At 38.3% G+C, this 19,794-nt stretch overlaps 4 protein-coding genes and 1 long non-coding RNA gene across 15 annotated transcripts; 4 read left to right on the top strand and 1 right to left on the bottom strand.

Moving 5' to 3' along the window:
- The first annotated feature begins 133 nt into the window (after positions 1 to 133).
- On the top strand, positions 134 to 5,880 carry LOC128887593 (sialidase-like). 9 transcript variants are annotated; one of them, XM_054143645.1, is made up of 6 exons: positions 134 to 361; positions 448 to 522; positions 591 to 1,473; positions 1,600 to 4,538; positions 4,647 to 4,805; positions 5,167 to 5,880. In XM_054143645.1, exons 1-4 carry the CDS (start codon positions 167 to 169, stop codon positions 3,402 to 3,404), a joined length of 2,958 nt encoding a protein of 985 aa, XP_053999620.1. In that variant the 5' UTR covers positions 134 to 166; the 3' UTR covers positions 3,405 to 4,538; positions 4,647 to 4,805; positions 5,167 to 5,880. The 9 variants fall into 9 exon arrangements, with proteins under 9 accessions (XP_053999620.1, XP_053999618.1, XP_053999617.1 ...); XM_054143643.1 differs by having other exon boundaries at positions 1,591 to 4,538; XM_054143642.1 differs by having other exon boundaries at positions 1,546 to 4,538.
- A 363-nt stretch (positions 5,881 to 6,243) lies between these two features.
- Positions 6,244 to 7,101, bottom strand: LOC128887628 (uncharacterized). 2 transcript variants are annotated; one of them, XR_008460075.1, is made up of 3 exons: positions 6,970 to 7,101; positions 6,641 to 6,704; positions 6,244 to 6,513 (listed from the first exon to the last, which is right to left on the bottom strand). It is a non-coding gene; the product is annotated as an uncharacterized LOC128887628 (long non-coding RNA). The 2 variants fall into 2 exon arrangements; XR_008460074.1 differs by having other exon boundaries at positions 6,641 to 7,082.
- Positions 7,102 to 7,220: 119 nt separating this feature from the next.
- LOC128887621 (uncharacterized) lies at positions 7,221 to 8,210 on the top strand. Its single transcript, XM_054143714.1, has 2 exons — positions 7,221 to 7,539; positions 7,742 to 8,210. Exons 1-2 carry the CDS (start codon positions 7,270 to 7,272, stop codon positions 8,051 to 8,053), a joined length of 582 nt encoding a protein of 193 aa, XP_053999689.1. The 5' UTR covers positions 7,221 to 7,269; the 3' UTR covers positions 8,054 to 8,210.
- Positions 8,211 to 9,596: 1,386 nt separating this feature from the next.
- Positions 9,597 to 16,735, top strand: LOC128887596 (ataxin-2-like protein). Of its 2 annotated transcripts, none has more exons than XM_054143661.1 (9): positions 9,597 to 11,128; positions 11,477 to 11,585; positions 11,721 to 12,047; positions 12,126 to 12,362; positions 12,444 to 12,771; positions 12,847 to 13,151; positions 13,234 to 13,740; positions 13,821 to 13,989; positions 14,308 to 16,735. In XM_054143661.1, the coding sequence occupies exons 1-9, from the start codon at positions 11,091 to 11,093 to the stop codon at positions 14,844 to 14,846; spliced, it is 2,559 nt and encodes an 852-aa protein (XP_053999636.1). In that variant the 5' UTR covers positions 9,597 to 11,090; the 3' UTR covers positions 14,847 to 16,735. The 2 variants fall into 2 exon arrangements, with proteins under 2 accessions (XP_053999636.1, XP_053999635.1); XM_054143660.1 differs by having other exon boundaries at positions 13,821 to 14,001.
- A 145-nt stretch (positions 16,736 to 16,880) lies between these two features.
- On the top strand, positions 16,881 to 19,781 carry LOC128887602 (probable ATP-dependent RNA helicase DDX55 homolog). Its single transcript, XM_054143679.1, has 7 exons — positions 16,881 to 17,156; positions 17,319 to 17,426; positions 17,505 to 17,777; positions 17,862 to 18,220; positions 18,290 to 18,487; positions 18,564 to 19,254; positions 19,329 to 19,781. Exons 1-7 carry the CDS (start codon positions 17,058 to 17,060, stop codon positions 19,365 to 19,367), a joined length of 1,767 nt encoding a protein of 588 aa, XP_053999654.1. The 5' UTR covers positions 16,881 to 17,057; the 3' UTR covers positions 19,368 to 19,781.
- The last annotated feature ends 13 nt before the right edge of the window (positions 19,782 to 19,794 follow it).

Here is a 19,794-nt window from a genome sequence, read left to right as displayed (position 1 = left end):
TCTTCCTTTAATCGACGCTATCGCGTAAAATTTGACTCGTGTCAAATTAGTAATCTGTATTGTTGCCGGTGTTGCTCACGATCTGCGTGATGTCTTTTGAAACGAGATAAGAATCCTGCGAGTATATGAAGCACCATACTTGACCGAAACCATCGGGTCTTCTCCGATGGGAACGATGAAGAACAAGTACATAACGATTCTTTTCTTCTGCCTGGTATTCGTTACCACTAATGCAGATCAAAGAAACGAAACAAAAATCGACGATGGAAAGACAGGAAGTTCTTCGTCTGAACTTCCTGCGCATCAGGAAGATTCGACCAATGCTCCAGATAGCGACGATGAGATCATGGAAGCACTTCCGGTAATTCTTCATTACTCCTCTTCGTTTTCGATCAATCTCTGCAAAATATACAAATTGACAGTTACTTTCTTGTTGCATTCCCATAGGTGTCCAGAAATTTCACAGACGAGGCGACGAAGAGTCTGTTGTCGCTGTCAAAACAAATAATGAATGGAAGACAGGTAAGATTCGCTGTTAATTGTATGGACAAATGTAGAATTATTTATTCAAATCTGCGAAACACTTTTAGCACGTTACAGACGAATGGAGCAAATTGTTGAAGCGCAACGTGTTAAATTCGCTGTTGGACGAACTTTCTGGAAACGACAAGAAAATTTGTTCCTGCGAGGAGGAGGCGAAACTATTTGGCCATAAGCACACGTCCAGAATCATCGCGCACGAAATTTTCTGCGAATTGAGGAGACTTTTCCACTACTTTTTAATCGTTGAAGAAACTATACAGTACGATCTTCCGTTACACCTACTGATAAATAGCGAAGAAAATGGAGGTAGCTCGAGTTCACTGATCGAACTACTGTTCAGTGGGAATCTCTTTAAAATTATCGAGGACAGCATAGCGCGTTTGGAGATGTTCTTCGACAACCCTGAGAACCTGAAGATGCTGCCCGAAATCATCGAAAAGTATATTCCCGTAACTGAGATCCGTGCCACTTTGACCAGATTGAAGAACGCTATCAATAAATTCTTCATTCATTTCCAAGGACTCCTCGGGATCCTTGAACCAAATATCGACATCTTCAAGGAAATAACGGACGAGATATTCGATGCAAAAGAGAACGCATTGTATCTATTCGACGGAAACATACCGAAATTTGTTAAAGGAGTGGTGAAGCAAGTGTGGAAAGGGCTTACGTTGATACAATCGTTCTTCGAGAAGTTTTCTCCTCAAGACCTGTTTTATCGATTCTTCGTCAATTTAAAGGGATTCTTCGTAACCTTCATCGAATCTGTACAAGCACAATCCCCTTCTGGATTTTTCGAAGCTATAATTACTACGCTGCAGAACTTGATTTTGGCTTTTCTACGAAATTTCCTGCCAGGCATTGTCCATATTCCTGGAATTGATTGGGATGACCAAAATGGAGGATTTCCAAACATTCCAGGTATTCCAGGTATTCCAAGTATTCCAGGTATTCCAGCTATTCCAAACATTCCAGGCATTCCAGATATTCCAAACATTCCAGGTATTCCAGGTATTCCAAGTATTCCAAGTATTCCAGGTATTCCAGGTATTCCAGGTATTCCAGGTACTCCAAACATTCCAAACATTCCAGGCATTCCAGATATTCCAGGCATTCCAGGCATTCCAGGCATTCCAGGCATTCCAAGCACCCCAGGAATTCCAAGCATCCCAGGAATTCCAGGAATTCCAGGTACTACAGACCATGGATGCGACTGTTCACAATCAAACGACTCTCCTTTCAATCGGTTTCCTGTACCTTCGTTGGGTATGAAACAAATGGATCCCGAAAGCGAAACGTCAGCTCCTAAACCAGTGGTAGTGCCCCTTTCTCAGGGCCTTTCGGACAAATCAAACGATGCTCAAGACCAATCGGAACTGTCTAAATTTCTCTCGAGTCTCCCATCAAGGATTACACCAAATTCTCTAAAGCAGGACAAGCCTGCAAAGTCTCGTGCATCGTCTACTCGCTTCCCATTTTCTATTTACAATTTACCAATGTTCAACTTTGGAAACACCGATTCAAGCGAATCCAGCACGTCGACGCCTGATGGAAATTCGATTCACACCAACCGCCACGATCCCACGTCGCCTGAAGATTTCCAGATGTTCCTAGGGGCTTCACCGAGCAGTACTCCCAGCAGTCCTTTAGAATCTACATTCTCTGGTCCAACGGTAACTCCTGGAGATGACGACACGAGCAGTTCTTTGCAATTCAAGTCCTCATCGGCTGCAACGCCAGCTGGAAGCGACGATGCTTTATCTTCCGCGTCGAATATGCAGCAGAATGGTAACAGACCACATTATTCGTTACTTCCGTTCCTGCAACAATTTCGACCAATCGTAAATGAAAATGGGTCTTCCACTTACGCTCCTCAGTCTGAATCCTCTTCTGCGGAGCCTGTTACACCTGTGAACGAAGATGATCCGCGATCGACTCTACCTCACAGTTACATCCCATTGCTACCACCATTTTCGAACCTACCAGCAGGAACAGCTCCCTATACCGATTCTTTAAACTATTTTCCGCCATCTGGCTCTTCATCTTCCACTGGACCACCAGTGGATAAACCTTCCTTAAACCATATCGTTTCTCACTCATCACCGAACGTTCAGCAAGATGGCAACCTTCCACATTCGCCATCCTCATCTCAAACCAGTACCTCTGATTACCCTACACAAAATCCTTTGTCTTCCTTCGCAAAGTTGCTCGACTCCCTGCCAGGATACTCAGAACCTCAGAGAAATATCAGGAACAACTGCAGCGAATCTTCGAGTCCCTTGACTTCCATGTTCCCACCGCAAAACGGATCATCGAGCTCAGAGTCAAGCGATCAACCGTCTCAAGATTATGTTAACAATCTGGGGAATACCGACTCTTTGTACAAATACCTTGATCAGCGACAGAGTACGCCAGGATTGGAACAATCGTCGAAGATAAACGTTTTCAGGAAAATTTTGGATATGTACAGGTCTAACATGTCCCCATCGATATCCTCGCTGATTAGTTCTGGTACTTGCGGTACGTGGGTCGTCTTGTCCTCTCGATCGAAGCTGAATCATCCTTTGAACGGAGTTACGCCCTCGCAAAGTCACTTGCAGCTTAACAAGAGCGATATAGAGTGTCCGTTGGACAACGTTGGTCTGTCTTCTGGCGATATAATTGTTATTTTGCCTAAGGAAGACCTAGGGCTGATAGGGCGCATCGCCAGCGACGATCCTGTTAGGTTCAACGTGTACAAGTTGAAACCGATTCATATAGGTAATCCCAACGACGTTAAAATTTGGCATCTTCGATCCAGAGATTTTCACAATTCAGCGTGCAGACAGCTATTGGAATCACTTTCCCAAGGTTACGAATAATTGCGAGATGTAATCGTATGTCGCGTTGTTATAGTAATCGCAGTATATCGTCCACATAATACGTCTCTATTGTACTTAGATACCTATTGTACACTATTTTATTAACTTATATGCGCGACATGAAAGCGCGATCTATTTATTGAAATATTATTTATTTACTAACGATCCAAGTTTTATAATGTATGAAAAAAAAATATGAATAAAATAATACGTTCCTAAAATCCTCTTGTTATTAAGTGTATCATCCAGTCTATATTAAGACCTTTTGTTTTAATAGAAAAACATCGCGATTTACCGCGGTAGCAGAACAGCGAGGAATTTAAGTGTTTGCTGACGACGCGAATAAAAATTTCTGTGGCCCGCGGCAAACGAGATTGTCAGGACGAAATGGTTTTACAGTGTTATTGCGGCCACGGATCCGGTATGAAGACCAACTTTATTATAGTTTACTTTGCGATCCTCCTACTGGTTCTCCAGAATTGTTCTCGCGCCGAGGATACCTCGAGTTCCGAAGAATCGATAGAAATTCCACCAAGGAAAAGAATCGAAAGAAGACGAGACCAAGGGCCGATTTCGAAATTGATTCACGGTATTTTCCGTACGGCTGGGACGGTTCTGCATATTTCAGGAAGAAATTAATGACCGAAGTCAGCTAATTGGAATATCAATGGAAGTGAACGAGAGCTTTAAGTTGCTAGGAAAATTAAGGAAGAGATTAGGAAACGTCTTGAAACTAGCGATAGGTTTCCGTACGCTTATGTGATTCATTAACGGCGAGATAAGGCAGTGATTCTCAAATTTCTACTCGAGAATGTGGGAAATTCGATGCTTCTAGTTGTTTATGGAATAAATTAATAAATAAATCGAGTTTCCTTAAACGAGAAATGTTTATGCGCGTCGGATATTTTTACCGTATACTCGAGGTCGGCTTCTCCGTATTCGATAAAACACGTGGAAACGGAGATAAAGGAATTACACAATTTCCGGTGAACAGAGACAGCCGATTGTAACAAAAAATGCAACTCATGACGCGATGCGAAATATGCAATTGGATGGATCAAAATACAGAATTCCAACGGCGAGCAATTCATTTCAATTCGATACAAAGAAGCGGGAACGGTAGCAGCGAACACTGTGAGTCGTCGACAATCGAGAATCGAGTATTACGTACAAGTATACATAGAGACTTTAAGTGGTTATTAGTGTGATCTTTGATCTTAATTCCTCCTCTTATCGTTGTAGCGTTCTTCGTGCGAGGCTTCTGGTTAAAGCAGTGTACGGTCGACCCTCTGACAGAAACTATCACATATATTTAAGAACAATACGAGGACCACTGATTACACTATGGCCCGATATATTTTCGCCGCTATTCTTCTGGTTTCCCTGTTTTACTTGTTCCAGGTAATTAAACATATCAAGAATTACATAATTTCTTCGTTTTTCATAAACGATCTTCGCACAATCGCTTCTTTTATATCACACCGATCGTATTTGTTATGATGATCTAGCGTAGGAGGCCCTCTTCAGGCGTTACGATACATTTATAAAACCTTACCTAAATTGTAACTTCAAATAAAATTGTCCACGGTTCGACAAGCATAAAGTTTATTCGTTTTCGACGCGTAGCTTCGGTTCACCTTAGTGACAACAACCTAGACTGCAACAGAAATAAATAATCATAACAGTGACCAACGCTAGATTTCATTTATTATTAAGGAAAACCAAGCATGAATTTTAATTGACACGTTCGTATCGTTTTTAGGCTTCTCCCATGCCCCAAGATGCGCAGCAGCAGCAGCAGGAGTCGCAACAGAACAATTTAGACAACATTGCTGATCAAGTGAAGAAAGCATGGAACGGAGCAGCGGATACATTACACGAGAGAATGGGCTCATGGTTGAACGAAACCAACTTGAACGAAGCCATGGACAAAGTGAAATCATTCATAAACCAAGCTGGCGAAAGCATCCGTAGAGAGGCCGAGAAAATCAGCGAGAGGGTTCAGGACTAACTGCTCGATTTTCCACGTACATGTAACGCGAAATAAAAGCCACGCTTCTTACGATTATCTTTATCCAGGAGTCCTAAGCATAGGCGTAACTATACTCTGAATATATTACAATATCAATTAGCGGTGACGGTGTGCTTCAAGTACATGCAGGAATAATGCACGAGTAGTTTAGCAAAGCTTTCAAACGATTCCACGAATGGTTTTAGACTTAGTACGCTTGTTATGATTTTTCAAACGCCGTGAAGAACGTTGCGTAATTCTTGTCGTTTCTCTACATGTACGAGTACTTACACGTTCCTTGAAAAATAGTGTCAACTTTGACACGGATGTTGACGTAAAAAATACGACATTCAATATATCGGAGCTGACATTGCTCATCGGGCGATTATTCGGCGAACAACGTTGCGTAATGTATTCGTAGTATTGAAAGATTCTGTAAATAAAGTGCAAAGATACGTCACGAAATTTGTTTATTCGTCCAACTCGTTATTTCACAATGGTATATATATAGCACACCAACTTAATTCTCGAATGAATCTTATCTGCCTAATCCTAGACCTACGTTCTATCATGCGAAATCGTTTCATCTTTTGTAAGTAACAATTTCGATTTCTTATTATTAGCATTTAGTTGCTGAAAATAGCCTCCCAAAAATAATCGTGTTCGGTAGAGTAATAGCGACAAGAGCTTGTACAAAATCTGACCACAGCAAGATAAGAGATTCCCTACTATCTCGGCTCTTATCGGGTGAAAGTGTACCGACACGGAGTCGAAGTTGTAAAATTGAAATGGTCATGGATTGAGATTTCTATTGACTAACAGCACACGTTCGCGACTATAATTATGTATACATATATGTATCTAAAAAAATACAGAACTGTCCCATATGGACTTTGAAGATCGCACGTGCATGTGCAACGATACTAGAATCAACAAGCGGATCGATATAGTTTTATCCGTAGGACCTTGCCCCCTTGACGTGGCTTTCTATGAGAATCTACACATACACATATTTTTACCGAGTATTTTTAAACACAAAAAACGTGATCGAAGTTGCTGATTCGCTGAAATGTCCTCTCGTATATTCAGCTCCAATTTCTACGAATAAAATTTTTCGTTAATGTTTACAAGGGTTTCAATGTAAAAACATTAGGATGATCTAAGATTCTGTCTTTAGTATAACAGGACAGAAGTAAATTAGAATTAACGATAATTTTGATCTTACCTCGACCTCTGACTTTCGAGTATCGATCTGAAATCGACGATGTATGCTTAGTTGTCGAAATTATCTGCAACGAACGAATTAATGAGATACGATACTAGACCAGTATTTAATAAATTGCAAAAAGTGTCATATATATTATCTAAGTAAATAACATGGAACAAGTTCAAACTAAGACATAGGAAACCAACGAAATTCAACGCTTTTAATTTTATATTCTCAGGCCTGTAGGGTCAAGTTTGAACAAAAAAACACTGTTCCAGGGTAGAATTCATAAGTCACAGATAATTTAAAGCCGAACTTGGTGTAATCATTAAACGTTGGACACGTACGACCAATTTAGCCTGAAAGGTACGCGTTTTATCAACTTTTTACCAACTCTCCAGCTCAAACGTATCCGAGTATATAGAATTCCTCATCACCTGGTGAACGCGGATTGTCACTGAGGAAAGACAACTGTGGAAAATTCTCTTTGTCGTGTCATTTTAAGAGGGATGCAATCATCGTCGTGGAAAGATAGCCGGCACTGTGTGCCCTCGTGCACCCTCGATAAGAATCGCCTATAAGAGTAGAAGCTCGCGCAGCTGGCACACCAGTCACTTTCTAGTTGTTCCGCGAAGAATTCAAGAAAAATGAAGAGTATCGTCGCATTCGTCGCAGCCTTAGCGCTTGTGTGCGAGGCCAAAGTTGCACCAGCCACCAGCGCTAATACTCCAGCATCTCCAGAGCTTCAATTAAGCGATTTGATCAGCCAAGCTCAAACGAGCATCAACAATCTGGGCAAACAAATTCAGGAACAGTTGAACCTACCCGATCAAGAGACCATCGTTAAAACCGTGAAGGAGCAAAGCAGCCAATTCGTAACCAATATCCAACAGTATATGACGAACGTCACTGCAGAGGCAAGTAGTCTCCAAATTTTATTTCAACGCTACTCAACGTACCCATCTTTGTTTTCAATAGGTCGTAAATAAAGCTCTTTTCGCTTTCAATCTCAAACCATTCGCTCCTAATCTCTTAATTATCTCCTTCGTGTAAATTTAAGACTTACAAGATTTAACTAGCCTTCTCCTTCTCCGTTAACGAGACATTTCCGTGCTTCAGGTGAAAGAGAGGAGCCCCGAGTTGGAAAATATGTGGAACGACTTCAAGACCAAGCTGAGCAAGGCCGTGGATGATATCAGCAGCGGAATCCCGAACGCTCAGCAACAGGTTGCCGATTTACAGGCCAAGTTTCAGCAAGGAGTTCAAGTGATGCTCAAGGAATCGGACAAGGCCGCGAAATCTTTGAGCCAACACTCTGAAAAGATGCAGGAGGACCTTGCCAAGTTCACCAAACAGGCGGTCGATCTCGCAGTCCAGGCAACGCAGAACCTGAACAACAATCTTCAGCAAGTCGCGGCTCAGCACAACTAAACGAATTCGTCCGTGAATTCCTCGTACTCGGAGGATCACCGATCGCGTTCTGAACAAGTATTCTTTTCCGAATTCTATGAAGACGTTTCACGATTTTGTTATCGGATTCTGTATTATATTTATCAGTTAAATGAATATTAAACATAATTGATCCGAATTTATCGTTTCTCTGCTCAATTGTTTCATCCACCGAACGTACGACGTCTTACAGTAACTCTAAAGACCCTTGAATATGCGTTGCGAGGCCTGTAATGCGAACCAATACCAACGTTTGGTATGTTTGTATTCGAGATACGTCCTACGCGATCGACTCAACGTGACTGTTGTTTTCATTTACTGTCGAATATAGTATGCCAATAAAAAAAAAAGGACGCTGGTGTATGCAGTCGGGCCTATTATTTGAAAACATGAAACCTCTCATCTGAGTCAAATTTCTTGAACCCTTCTCTTCGACGGTGGTTTCTGATCACACATTTACTACGGTTGGATCGGAGATCCGACCTTGCTATATTTCTAGACCATTTTTCACCTAAAAACGCATTTATCACGTACGAATAGTGGTATTATTCATTAAAACCAAATTAATATTTATTTGTAACTTTTGATGGAACCTAATGATGGAACTAAATGTCGATCGCTTTTGATCCGACCGTAGGAGAAGAGAGTTAATAAACATAGAGGACACGAATATTTATGGGGCTGACTGTATGTATGCATGGTGTTTCGACACGATACGAGCGCAATAGGGTCAAAGTTAGGAGAACGGTATCATTTAGCTTCCCTTCGCAAAAATTCCATTATTCGTTATGAAATAGCAATTTAAATGTTTACCTTTGCTAAACGAATTGCTCAATCTTTAAGAATGTTTAATGTTCTACAGTTAACCGTGTCATGAATTGATCATCGTCAGCGAATACCGTTTCTCTGAAACACATTAAAGCATTTCAAACGAAAGAAATATATTTGTCGGCGGACGTAAGCGAACCTCTCAAATGATCGAAAACCGGTAATGTAGCGATCTGTCCCTCCGTTCGCGATAGTGTCGTGAAACATACGATGTATAAAATTCGACGATCGTTACCTAAATTGTAGTTTTATTTCAAAAAATACCTGAATGTGAAAGCTGCTTCTCGAGAAAAATGAAGATTTTATTGTTGCTGTTTATCGCGACATCTGTGGTGAGTCAAATGATTTTCTTTCTTTCCTTCTCAGCCTCTGTTTACAACCTGAAATCATATCATTATTGAATTTTCGTCAGATGACGATGACGTACGCTGAAGAAGAGTACGCGAAGAAACGGAAAGACATACTGGAAAAACTTTCAAATGCTGTCTCGGATGGATCGTCTGCTCATATTGAGAAATTGAAAAAAATAGACAAGAGATTCGAGTGGATGATTCAGTGCGTCAATATCCTAGGTCAAGTGGATAATTTTATCACAGATAGGACGAAGAATCTTGTTCGAAAATTGCACACGATTTATAACGAGGACGAAGGAGATGCGCACAGAAATTCTAATCGACGCAAACGGTCTCTTAAATGATGGACTTTCTACAATTGCTTGCCATGAAACCAAGAATTTTAGTTACAAATAAAGTACTAATGTAGGAGTACGTTTATTTTATATTTTGTTGTAATACATTCTCATTATCTTTGGATTTATGTGAACTTACCTAAATCTAGACGGCTTTATGGAGCAGTGAGTAGTGAGCCATTAAATTGATTTACGACTATGTTAATCGGTAACCGTGCATGACTATCGATATTTAAGTTAATCGTCAATCATAACGATCAAATCGAAAACATCGAAAGTTCACAAAATTCAACTACTTAAGAATATATTTCTATATTTCGAAAGTCCCCAAAAAACAATGAAGATGAAGTTTTAGTTTTTATTCATCCCTCAACGTTATTTGAAAACGTTATTATCTAGATGAATCGCTAATCGTTACATTCGTATTCGCCATTCGTTATCTGGATAAATATATACCGAACGATGCGCTTGATTTATCTAACGCTCGAAAATATGTTCAAATGATTCAACCGTAAATCGTCGATGAATTTTACTAATCAACTAACGTATATTACGATTAATTTTCTAGTGATTAAATTTTGAAGAACAATCCATAGAGTGTTGATTAAATGAGAAGAATTAGTTGAGTAATAGTAATTGGTTAATAAAAGGGGTTAGTACAAAGAATGAACAAAGTTAAGATGGATTTCCATTAGGAAAGAAAGTGTAAGGAGGGATGACGCTCAATGAAAACAAGTTCTTTGGCAGGGAATTGCGGATGATCTTTATCGCGTGGTCCATTCATTTCTCGCTAGGTGGCGACTGTAACCGACAGTCACCGGGATCAGGCTGATCGGGCGACTTGTGCTAAGTTTTATCGTTTACCACATGTTGATTAATTAAGTAGAAATACAATATCGTGGCCAAAATCATTGTCCGGGGGCTACCATCGTTCCTTTCTAAACTCCTCCGACGCGAAATTCCACAAGCGTGATTTCCTGCGTAAAGAGAACGGAGTTACGTCACGCACCAGCAAGATATCGTGTGTGTCGTGGCGGGCAGACACCGTGTTCCCCCGTACGTCTCCTCGAATACCAAGTGTTCCTGCTTTCTTTACTCGCACTCCTCTATCTGTCTAAACTCGAAAGTCACGCACGCGCTAGACTTTCGCGAAAGAGTGTTTAGGTAACAGTACCATTGGCGCATAACCTACAAACGATCGTGACTGAAACGCGATCGTGAATGTTGATAGTTGTTACGGCCAATACGGCCTCCTGTCAATCGTTTCGGGGTCGAGCAAGATTTCGAATCGAATTCTCCCGTATCTAACGAGGAGCCCGCGAAACAACGATTCACAATATCCTCCCGTATCGGGACGTTCGATCGAAAATATATTCTTGACGTTGAGCAGTCACCGGGAAATTAGTCAAAATTCCGGTCCCCACTAAGAAACGAGAAGGCCCGCAACAAACCGGCGGCAGAAATCCACCAACCACTGGCGAAGAGTCCTCGTCGGGTGGCAAAATGAATAGCAAAAGAAAGAATCGTTCGAATACCAACAGGTACCTCTTTGTTCCATTTTAGAACAAATTCTTTAATCCACTACTTCGATTTTTTACCCCAAGACAAGTCTTAGAAATTTCAAACTTTCTCGTTTCATAAATGTTCTATTCATACATTGTATCAATTTTAATGCCACAATTTCACCAAAGAAACAGCTTTTTCAAAAGATACATGAGACTCTATCTCCAGAAACAATTCCTTAGGACACACATGTGTGAGCCATTTCTAGTCAAGGAGTTCATATCACTTCTCTCTCTGTTTTTGTACTGTTTTCTCTTGATTTCATCTACAACAGAATTTGTATAACTTAATTTTTAATAAAATTACAAGTATTACCTAATTTTTAGATCTCCTCGTGCTCGTGGTCCGCAAGAAAGATGTGTTGCTGCCGAAGGTGTATATAAAAATGCTCATTTCATGCATGCGATAACCAGTCATGTTGGTAACATTGTACAGGTACTGGAATTTGTTTCATTAAAGATCATGCTATTATTTAATAAGGTTAAAATAAAAAATAAAATAAATGATCTTTACTTTTTTACTATTCCTCTACTTTTAATACATATTACACTCTTCTTATTTTTATAATAGATTCAGACATTGAATGGTTCGGTATACGAAGGTATTTTTCGCACGTTCTCCAGCCAATTCGATGTTGTCTTAGAAATGGCACATCGCGTAGAAGGTTCAGGAAAGATAAGCGTGGATAGTATAGTAGAAAAATTGATTTTTAAGCCACAAGATATCATTACAATGTCTGCAAAGGATGTTGATTTAGATTATGCTATACGAGACACTTTCCAAACAGACACTGCTATTAGTAAATACAATGGTGTAATCGGTGAGAAAGAGTTGGAGCCTTGGGATGCTCCTCCTGCTACTATGAATGGGGATGATTTAGAATTAGATGGTACTACTGTAAGTATTTCTTTAAGACGATGTATGTCTATAAACATATGAATAATGGGTTCAAGCTTGAATGTAAACTGTTTACAGAATGGGTGGGATGCTAATGATATGTTTCGTAAAAATGAACAAAAGTACGGAGTCCAAACGACATACGAACCAACTCTGGCGGCTTACACTTTGCCGCTTCAAAGGAAGGATACGAAGGATTACAAGGAACAAGAACAAAAAGCTGCAGAAATAGCAAACGAAATAGAATCACAACCAAATCACAAGGCGAGATTAGAACTGGAAAATGGCGACGAAGAGGAGAGATTCGCAGCTGTGGTGCAGTTTATTGCTATTGTCATAATTGTGTAATAACGCGTGGAATTAGCTGTCTTTTCTTAATTATTAACATAATTTTAGGTGAGGCCGAACGAGGGAAAATATATTCCACCCCCGCTGAAGAAGAAGAATGGAAACAGTGGGAAATTAATGAGATCTAATGAACCCCCACCTTCGCCAGGACCTACAGCTACCAATAAAAACGTTTTCAATCAACAACCTCCGTCCAATGTAAACATCAACGTTCCCCCATCGTCTAACCTCCCTATAGGAATGCAAAGCGCTCATCCTTCTGTACAACATCCAGTATCTTTAAATATGGGAATGCCACCTAGTGGAGTGGTAGTTACATATAATAATCCTCCACCGCCGTTTGTACCTCCACCAGCAACGCAACCACCACCACCAGGTATTAAGAATTAACATTTATAATAATACTAATTTGATTTAAAATGTTTACTGGTTACTTGTATGATATTTATAGTACCTGTGATGCAACAAACACAACCGCAATCTCAAGCTACTCCTTCAATACCGCAAGTGAACTTTCCACCGCAACAACAGCAAACTCCGTCGACTAAAATAAACACCGAGAAACGGGAACGTCCTGGCAGGCAGCAAGTGTATCAAGCTGATAAAGCTCCACCAGCACCATTCCCTCAGACGAACGTCACTACATCCCACCAACAGCAGCAATCATCACATCAACAACATAGTCAGGTACAACAGCAAGCTTCGGTAGAGGGACAACGGTGTGAGATAGTACCGCACAAATCGGATCATAGAAAGGTAATTAAATATTATTTATAAATGATGTTTTGAAACATTCATTTTTACGAAATAATTACGAGATATTTATATATTGTTCAAGGTTCCAACACCACGCAGTAGGGAAGAACAGCATTCAGAACTCAGACAGTTTGCCACAGATTTCAAATTAACAGACACACAAGCACAAGACGCACCGCCAGTAACAAGAAAACAGCAGCACCAACATCAACAAGATTCTCATTCATCGACACAAATTACTCAAACACATCACCAATCACCCCATCAACACACAACGCCGCAACAAACGCAACAGCAGCCACCTCAACAGCAACATCATCCAAATACACAGCAGTCGCAACAACATCAGAATCAAACAGTTCAAGAAGAAACTGTGGTTACCAGTAAACCACCGCCGGGACCATTACCTGCAAGGGCCACGAGTCCACCTCAACCACAACCACAGCAGCAACAAACTACAACCAACACAGTCACTGTACCACAACCACCACAAGAATCTGCTGTTGACAAAATTACGACGGCTTTCAAAAAGTCAACACTAAATCCAAATGCTAAAGAATTTAATCCAAATACCAAGCCTTTCACACCGGTAAGTTAATTATTTTAAAATTGTAATTCGTTGTGCTTAATTTAAATCATAATTGGATTATAATATAACCTTATTTTTAGCGATCGCCAAGTACACCAACACCTAGTAGACCGCACACACCACAAACACCACAGTACACTGGCGCAACAATGCCTGCAACTGTAGTCATGCCAGCGTATGTCATGACTAGCCAACCACCAACTGCATTCAGTCAACCGCCAGCTCAACCTGTGACAAGGTTCCGGAAGGGTCAGTATCTAGGTATCCGCATCTTGTTTCCAATATTCTAATACAATTTTCTGTGTTAATAAAGGTTCCTCGTGCCGTATTAAAAAACGCAAAGATTCTCTTTCTCGCAATATTAGTAATATAAAAATTAAAATATTTTAATGCTTGCTAAATTTTTTATATAAACTGACAATTTTGGTTACAAAAGTAATCGTTTATTCATTGACACATAACTGATGAATTTATGAAAAAATAAAGTAATATTTGATCGATTGCTTATATGGCCAAACTTGTCAGTTTATTATTAATATAAATAATACCTTATTCTGATTATTTCAGTGCCGGTGATGCATGCCCAACATCGCGCGCAAGATATAGCGTCTCAAATGCAAGTGGTAGCGGCAACTGGGCAGCCTTTAATGGCACCGGCCCCGCTCCATCCACCATTCCAGGTGCCTTATCCTGGCCAACCGACATATCAACAGATGGTACGCATGGTTCAGGCACCACCCCCACCGCCACATATGGCTACACCCTATCATCATCATGACTCGCCAGGACCACAGGCTCCTGGCATTCAGTATATGGGTCCACATACGCATCCTCACCCACATGTTGCCCAACAACCACCAAGTCAGACACCCTCTCCAGCTAATCCCAATCCACCACACACACCAGGCACTTACAATCCTCCTGGTACTCCACAACCCACATATCCTCCACCACCTCCTCAAGGCCATGCACCAAGTTATCCAATAATGTGTCCTATAATTCCTCCTCATATACCGATACCACCGCAGCACATGCAATACCTACCGCCGCAACCACCCCCTGGAGCGCAGCAAACTATACCAGTGATTTTGCCGCACAATCAGTAGCTGCGATCAAAAATGGATGAAGAGAGAAGGAACTACTAGTATTCTGCAGAGATAGAATAAGATTTACAAATTCAAGTTACTTTCACGATGGCATTAGGCACTTGAAGAGGCTTTCACTTATTGCTTGTAATCTTATATTGATACACCGATAAGCAGCTGTGTAAGTTCCATCTTGTTTTGCCTTATTGTCTAAACATTGTTTGTTTTTTTCTTGATAATAGTAATATCATTCCATAAAAAAAGTAATGCATCTTTTAAACTAATTCAAGTAATAAACAGCAATCTTTATAGGTGGAAGGTGTTTTATAAATAGATAAAGTTGCATTAATGTGAAGCAAAGTGCTGATCATCTTGAAAGTGACTTCTTTGAGTGGATCAGCTAATTGCGAACGATCCTCGATAAACGTATAGTCCCTCAAATATTATGTTTCAATTTTTTATCACGCGCAGCAGATTTCAATATGCAGTTTACAACCATGCAATTTATTAATTTAAATATTATACCTGGAAAAAAAACATAATTTTAAAGATTCATTTATAGTAAAAGACGGAATGTAAAAAGTAAATCGGCAACCAAAAATATACTTTGAAATCGTATATTGATAGGTCGTGCCTATACAATATCTTAGAAAGCGAAAAAGAAAAAAAATAAGGAGGGACTGTGGCTATTACGAAATTTAAAAACGTTTCAATCTCGATTATAGTAGTTCGCACTACTTTGTAAACATTTATTAAGCCAAAATCCAACCTGCAGATTTGATGCAGGGAGCTATCTGATAGGCTGATGATGCGTGTACCTTTGAAGATCCAAGTACTGAAAAAAGCAGAAAAATTGCGAGTATGTTACGCGAGTAAAAACTCTTTTTTTTTACACGAAGTAATTATTGGAACGATTCTGCTCGCGCTTTCATACATGATGTTTCACTGCAATGAACAGAAAGCATAGAAATAGATCGATGTAACTCTTCTAAATTTGATCAAATTACATACGATTGTGCGAAGTCGAAAGACGGTGACGAAAGGATTCAGACACAGTTCCAAATTTTGCAGTTTGTTGACGATGGGTTTTGTTATGAGATGCTGATACATAAGATCCTCGAAGCAGAGACTAAGTCGAATTAGGAAAAATGTCGTATTAAAAAAAACAAGGATCCGACATACAATGTCGTTAAAAACAACCAGGTGATGTCGTGACAAGAAAGCATCTGTGTGTATGTAAAGGGGTACAAATGTCCTGTACTAAAAATTATATTACTTTTTGTTCAGTGACTCAGGGCATATGATTCCGATGTTACACGCTAATATATCCATAGTAACGTATACAGATTTTAGGTCATCGTTTAAATAGATAAAAGAACAAAGATGTTACGCTAAAAATAATATTATAAAAGAAAACAGCTTTAGCCATACTTCATTTGGTCAATTGAGTTGGCAACTCAGTAGTAGAATATTTAAAAGCCATGCATGATTTACACACATAGACAGTGTATGATCTATGTAAGACTTTTATAAACAAATTTTTTTCCTTATAAATAGTTCATGTTACAAATTAGAAAAAAAAATTAAAGAAATTTGTAACAATTGTAACATATGAATATTTTATTGCTGAATAGATTGAGAAGAATGCATTGCGTTGAATACTCAAAATTGTTCTTGAAACACTTGAATTAATTATGTACCTCTTAACGTGTAAACGAATACTGTCAGATGCTGTGACATTGAAAAAGACAAGTTGAATTACGGCCTTAGACCTAGTCGTGTATATAAGAGAAAAGGAGGCAAGGATGATCCTTACCTGAGAGATAGTTGAGTGTGTGGCATCGTTAGACACAAATTTTATATCGAAGAGATTTAAAAAAAACATCAAAATAAAGTCAATGCGTTAAAAGCCAACTTGTATATGATAATTTATTCTTCATGCTATTTCCAACCCATTTTAAACGACAATCATACAAGAAACACGTATCTAGTACATGTTTAGCTACATATACTGCTTTTACAAATTTAACATTGTTTATGTAAAACTAATTCGATATTTTCCCAATGAAAATCAAATATTCAGTAAATCAAAAATAAATAAGATTGACATATTTACTATATATATAATACGATGTATTCTTGAACATAACCTAAACAAATCAGTCGCTATGTTACAAACACGTGATTTTTAATATCTCAATTCAAATAACGTGTAAAAATTTTGAAATCACAATGAAGACACAAAATTGGAAAGAATTAGAAGTGCCTTTAAGCGAACCTGTATTGAAAACTATCGAGGAATTAAACTTCCTTAATATGACACCAGTACAGGTAAAATTTACAATAAACATCATTAATTTATTTAGAGGTTTTATTTACGTTTTTTCAACTAAAATTTCTCTCTGCACTCGTATTAGTATTAAAACAACAATTAATTAATGATAGACAGTAATTAATAACCAATTAATATAGATATTTTTTATTTATGTATAGGCGGCTTGTATTCCACTATTATTGAAAGGTAAAGATGTTGCTGCAGAAGCAGTAACAGGTAGTGGAAAGACTCTTGCTTTCATAGTTCCTTTACTAGAAATTTTACAGGTATTTAAATAAAAAACATATCAAGAATTTATATAAAGAAAGAATAGGCACTAAATAAACTTTTTGCATATAAAACAGAAACGAAAAGAAAAATGGAAGCCTACAGAAATTGGAGCAATAATAATCAGTCCTACAAGAGAGCTAGCTGTACAAATAAATGAAGTTCTACAAAAGTTTTTAAACAATATCCCACATTTAAAACAAATATTACTTGTTGGAGGTGGAACAATTGCAGAAGATGCAGAAAAGCTTAAAGCAGCTGTGAACATCATTGTGGCAACACCTGGTAGATTAGAAGATATATTGTGCAACTGTAAGAGTATAAATTTAGCAGCACGTGTGAAATCATTGGTAATTCATTCTAAAATATCAAGCTCATAATAATTATGACACAGGTGTGTTTCTTCAGTTAAGTTCTGATCATTAAACTTTTAGGAAATATTAATCTTAGATGAAGCTGACAGATTATTAGATTTAGGTTTTTCTGCAACATTGGACACAATATTAAATTATTTACCACGTCTTAGAAGAACAGGGTTATTCTCTGCAACACAGACAAAAGAATTGCAGCAGCTTATCAGAGCAGGATTAAGAAATCCAGCCTTGGTATCTGTTAAAGAGAAAGCAAATATTTCTACACCATCAAACTTGAAAAACCATTACACTATTGTGGATCCAGAATACAAATTATCTGTAATGATAGACTTTATTAGACGAGAAGGAACTAATTCGAAATATATGATCTTTTTATCTACCTGTGCATGTGTTGATTATTTCAGTCACGTTATACAAGCGTGAGTATTATTGCGAAGTATTTACGTTACGTTTATGTAAATGTGTCTTACAATGTACTTCATTTTTAGAATGCTGCCTTCAGTTCAAATCCTTGCAATACACGGCAAAATGAAGGGCAAGAGGTACAAAGTATTTAATGATTTTCGAAATATCAAAAGCGGTATTTTGATTTGCACGGATGTAATGGCTCGTGGTGTTGATATTTCGGAAGTAGATTGGGTATTACAGTACGATCCCCCTTGTTCAGCTAGTAGTTTTGTGCACAGGTGAAATATTAATATTATAATATGCAATCTCGTTTTTCGGGTTAAATATAATGTATAGAATAATTTATTCTTCTAGATGTGGCAGGACTGCTAGAATTGGCAATGAAGGAAATGCACTATTATTCCTTTTAGAAACAGAAGATGCATATATAAATTTTATTAAAAGAAATCAAAAGGTAGATTTACAAAATATGATCTTGGAACCATCTATGATTTCGTACGAAAAATGTATAAAATGTATGAGAAAATTACAAAAACAGGATCGACTTATTCTTGATAAAGCAAACAGAGCGTTCGTATCTTACGTGCAAGCGTACAATAAACACGAATGTAATTTAATACTAAGATTGAAAGATATCGATTTAGGAAAACTTGCAATGAGCTTTGGTCTCCTACGAATGCCTCGAATGCCCGAACTTAAAGGAAGAGATACGTCGTCTTTCGAACAAGAAGACATCGATACTAATTCAATTCCCTATTCAAATAAACAAAAGGAACAAAATCGTTTAGAAAAACTGAAGATCTTCCAAGATAGCGGAGTGTGGCCTACAAGACACAAACGCAAACACAAAGAAACCGAACCTTGGTCTGAAGCAAAAAAGAAGAAACTGGACAGACAAGAGAATCGTAAGCAACGAAAGGAGAAGAAAATGAAACAGAAAATGTCAACGAACCCGATAAAAAAACAAAAAAGGAAAATAAACGAACAAGATATCGAAGAACTAGCAAAGGATATAGCGTTAATTAAAAAATTGAAGAAGAAAAAGGTACATTTAAAGAATAAAATTTTGGAAGTGAACAATCATTTCCATTCATTTTTAATCCGCAATAATTGTTTTAGATTTCTCAAGAAGAATTTGACGAAGCTTTCGAGAAGTAATCGAAATACGGCATATGAAATATATGCTATTACTTAATATGTTTTTGTACATTTGTATATACAAAATATTATCATCGAGTATAGTGATAAGGTAAACAATCGCATAAAGATATTATAATGTGAGATCCTATAGACATCACGACTTCCTTTGAACAATCCCATTCATCGTATTTGCGCCCTTATCTATTATACAGATAAGAATCTTATCCTCGTATCTATATCCTTATCTGGTATACAAATACGGAGTGAATAAAAATAAATCGTTAAAATCGGACTATATATTTAATTTAATGGTGTAATTTATACTTCAAAGTTTTACGCGTTAAAAAACTCTTTATCATAATACTTTCTTCTTGAAAACCAAGCATCATTAGTATACGTACTGTATAATATGGATAGTATATGCATACGTGTGGGTCCTTTTGAA

This window comes from Hylaeus anthracinus, unplaced genomic scaffold (assembly GCF_026225885.1).
Source record: "Hylaeus anthracinus isolate JK02 unplaced genomic scaffold, UHH_iyHylAnth1.0_haploid 11989, whole genome shotgun sequence".
Classification (NCBI taxonomy): domain Eukaryota; kingdom Metazoa; phylum Arthropoda; class Insecta; order Hymenoptera; family Colletidae; genus Hylaeus; species Hylaeus anthracinus.
Note: the sequence above shows the minus strand (reverse complement) of the source record. Positions and strands in the feature narration are given on the sequence as shown.

Coding starts and splice junctions, on each gene's coding strand:
- LOC128887593 (XM_054143636.1), top strand. CDS start 167: ATGGGAACGATGAAGAACAAGTACATAACGATTCTTTTCTTCTGCCTG. Junction 362..447: donor AGATCATGGAAGCACTTCCG/GTAATTCTTCAT, acceptor GCATTCCCATAG/GTGTCCAGAAATTTCACAGA. Junction 523..590: donor AAATAATGAATGGAAGACAG/GTAAGATTCGCT, acceptor AAACACTTTTAG/CACGTTACAGACGAATGGAG.
- LOC128887621 (XM_054143714.1), top strand. CDS start 7,270: ATGAAGAGTATCGTCGCATTCGTCGCAGCCTTAGCGCTTGTGTGCGAG. Junction 7,540..7,741: donor TGACGAACGTCACTGCAGAG/GCAAGTAGTCTC, acceptor TCCGTGCTTCAG/GTGAAAGAGAGGAGCCCCGA.
- LOC128887596 (XM_054143660.1), top strand. CDS start 11,091: ATGAATAGCAAAAGAAAGAATCGTTCGAATACCAACAG. Junction 12,048..12,125: donor TAGAATTAGATGGTACTACT/GTAAGTATTTCT, acceptor AACTGTTTACAG/AATGGGTGGGATGCTAATGA. Junction 13,741..13,820: donor ATACCAAGCCTTTCACACCG/GTAAGTTAATTA, acceptor CCTTATTTTTAG/CGATCGCCAAGTACACCAAC.
- LOC128887602 (XM_054143679.1), top strand. CDS start 17,058: ATGAAGACACAAAATTGGAAAGAATTAGAAGTGCCTTTAAGCGAACCT. Junction 17,157..17,318: donor TTAATATGACACCAGTACAG/GTAAAATTTACA, acceptor ATTTATGTATAG/GCGGCTTGTATTCCACTATT. Junction 18,221..18,289: donor TTCAGTCACGTTATACAAGC/GTGAGTATTATT, acceptor CTTCATTTTTAG/AATGCTGCCTTCAGTTCAAA.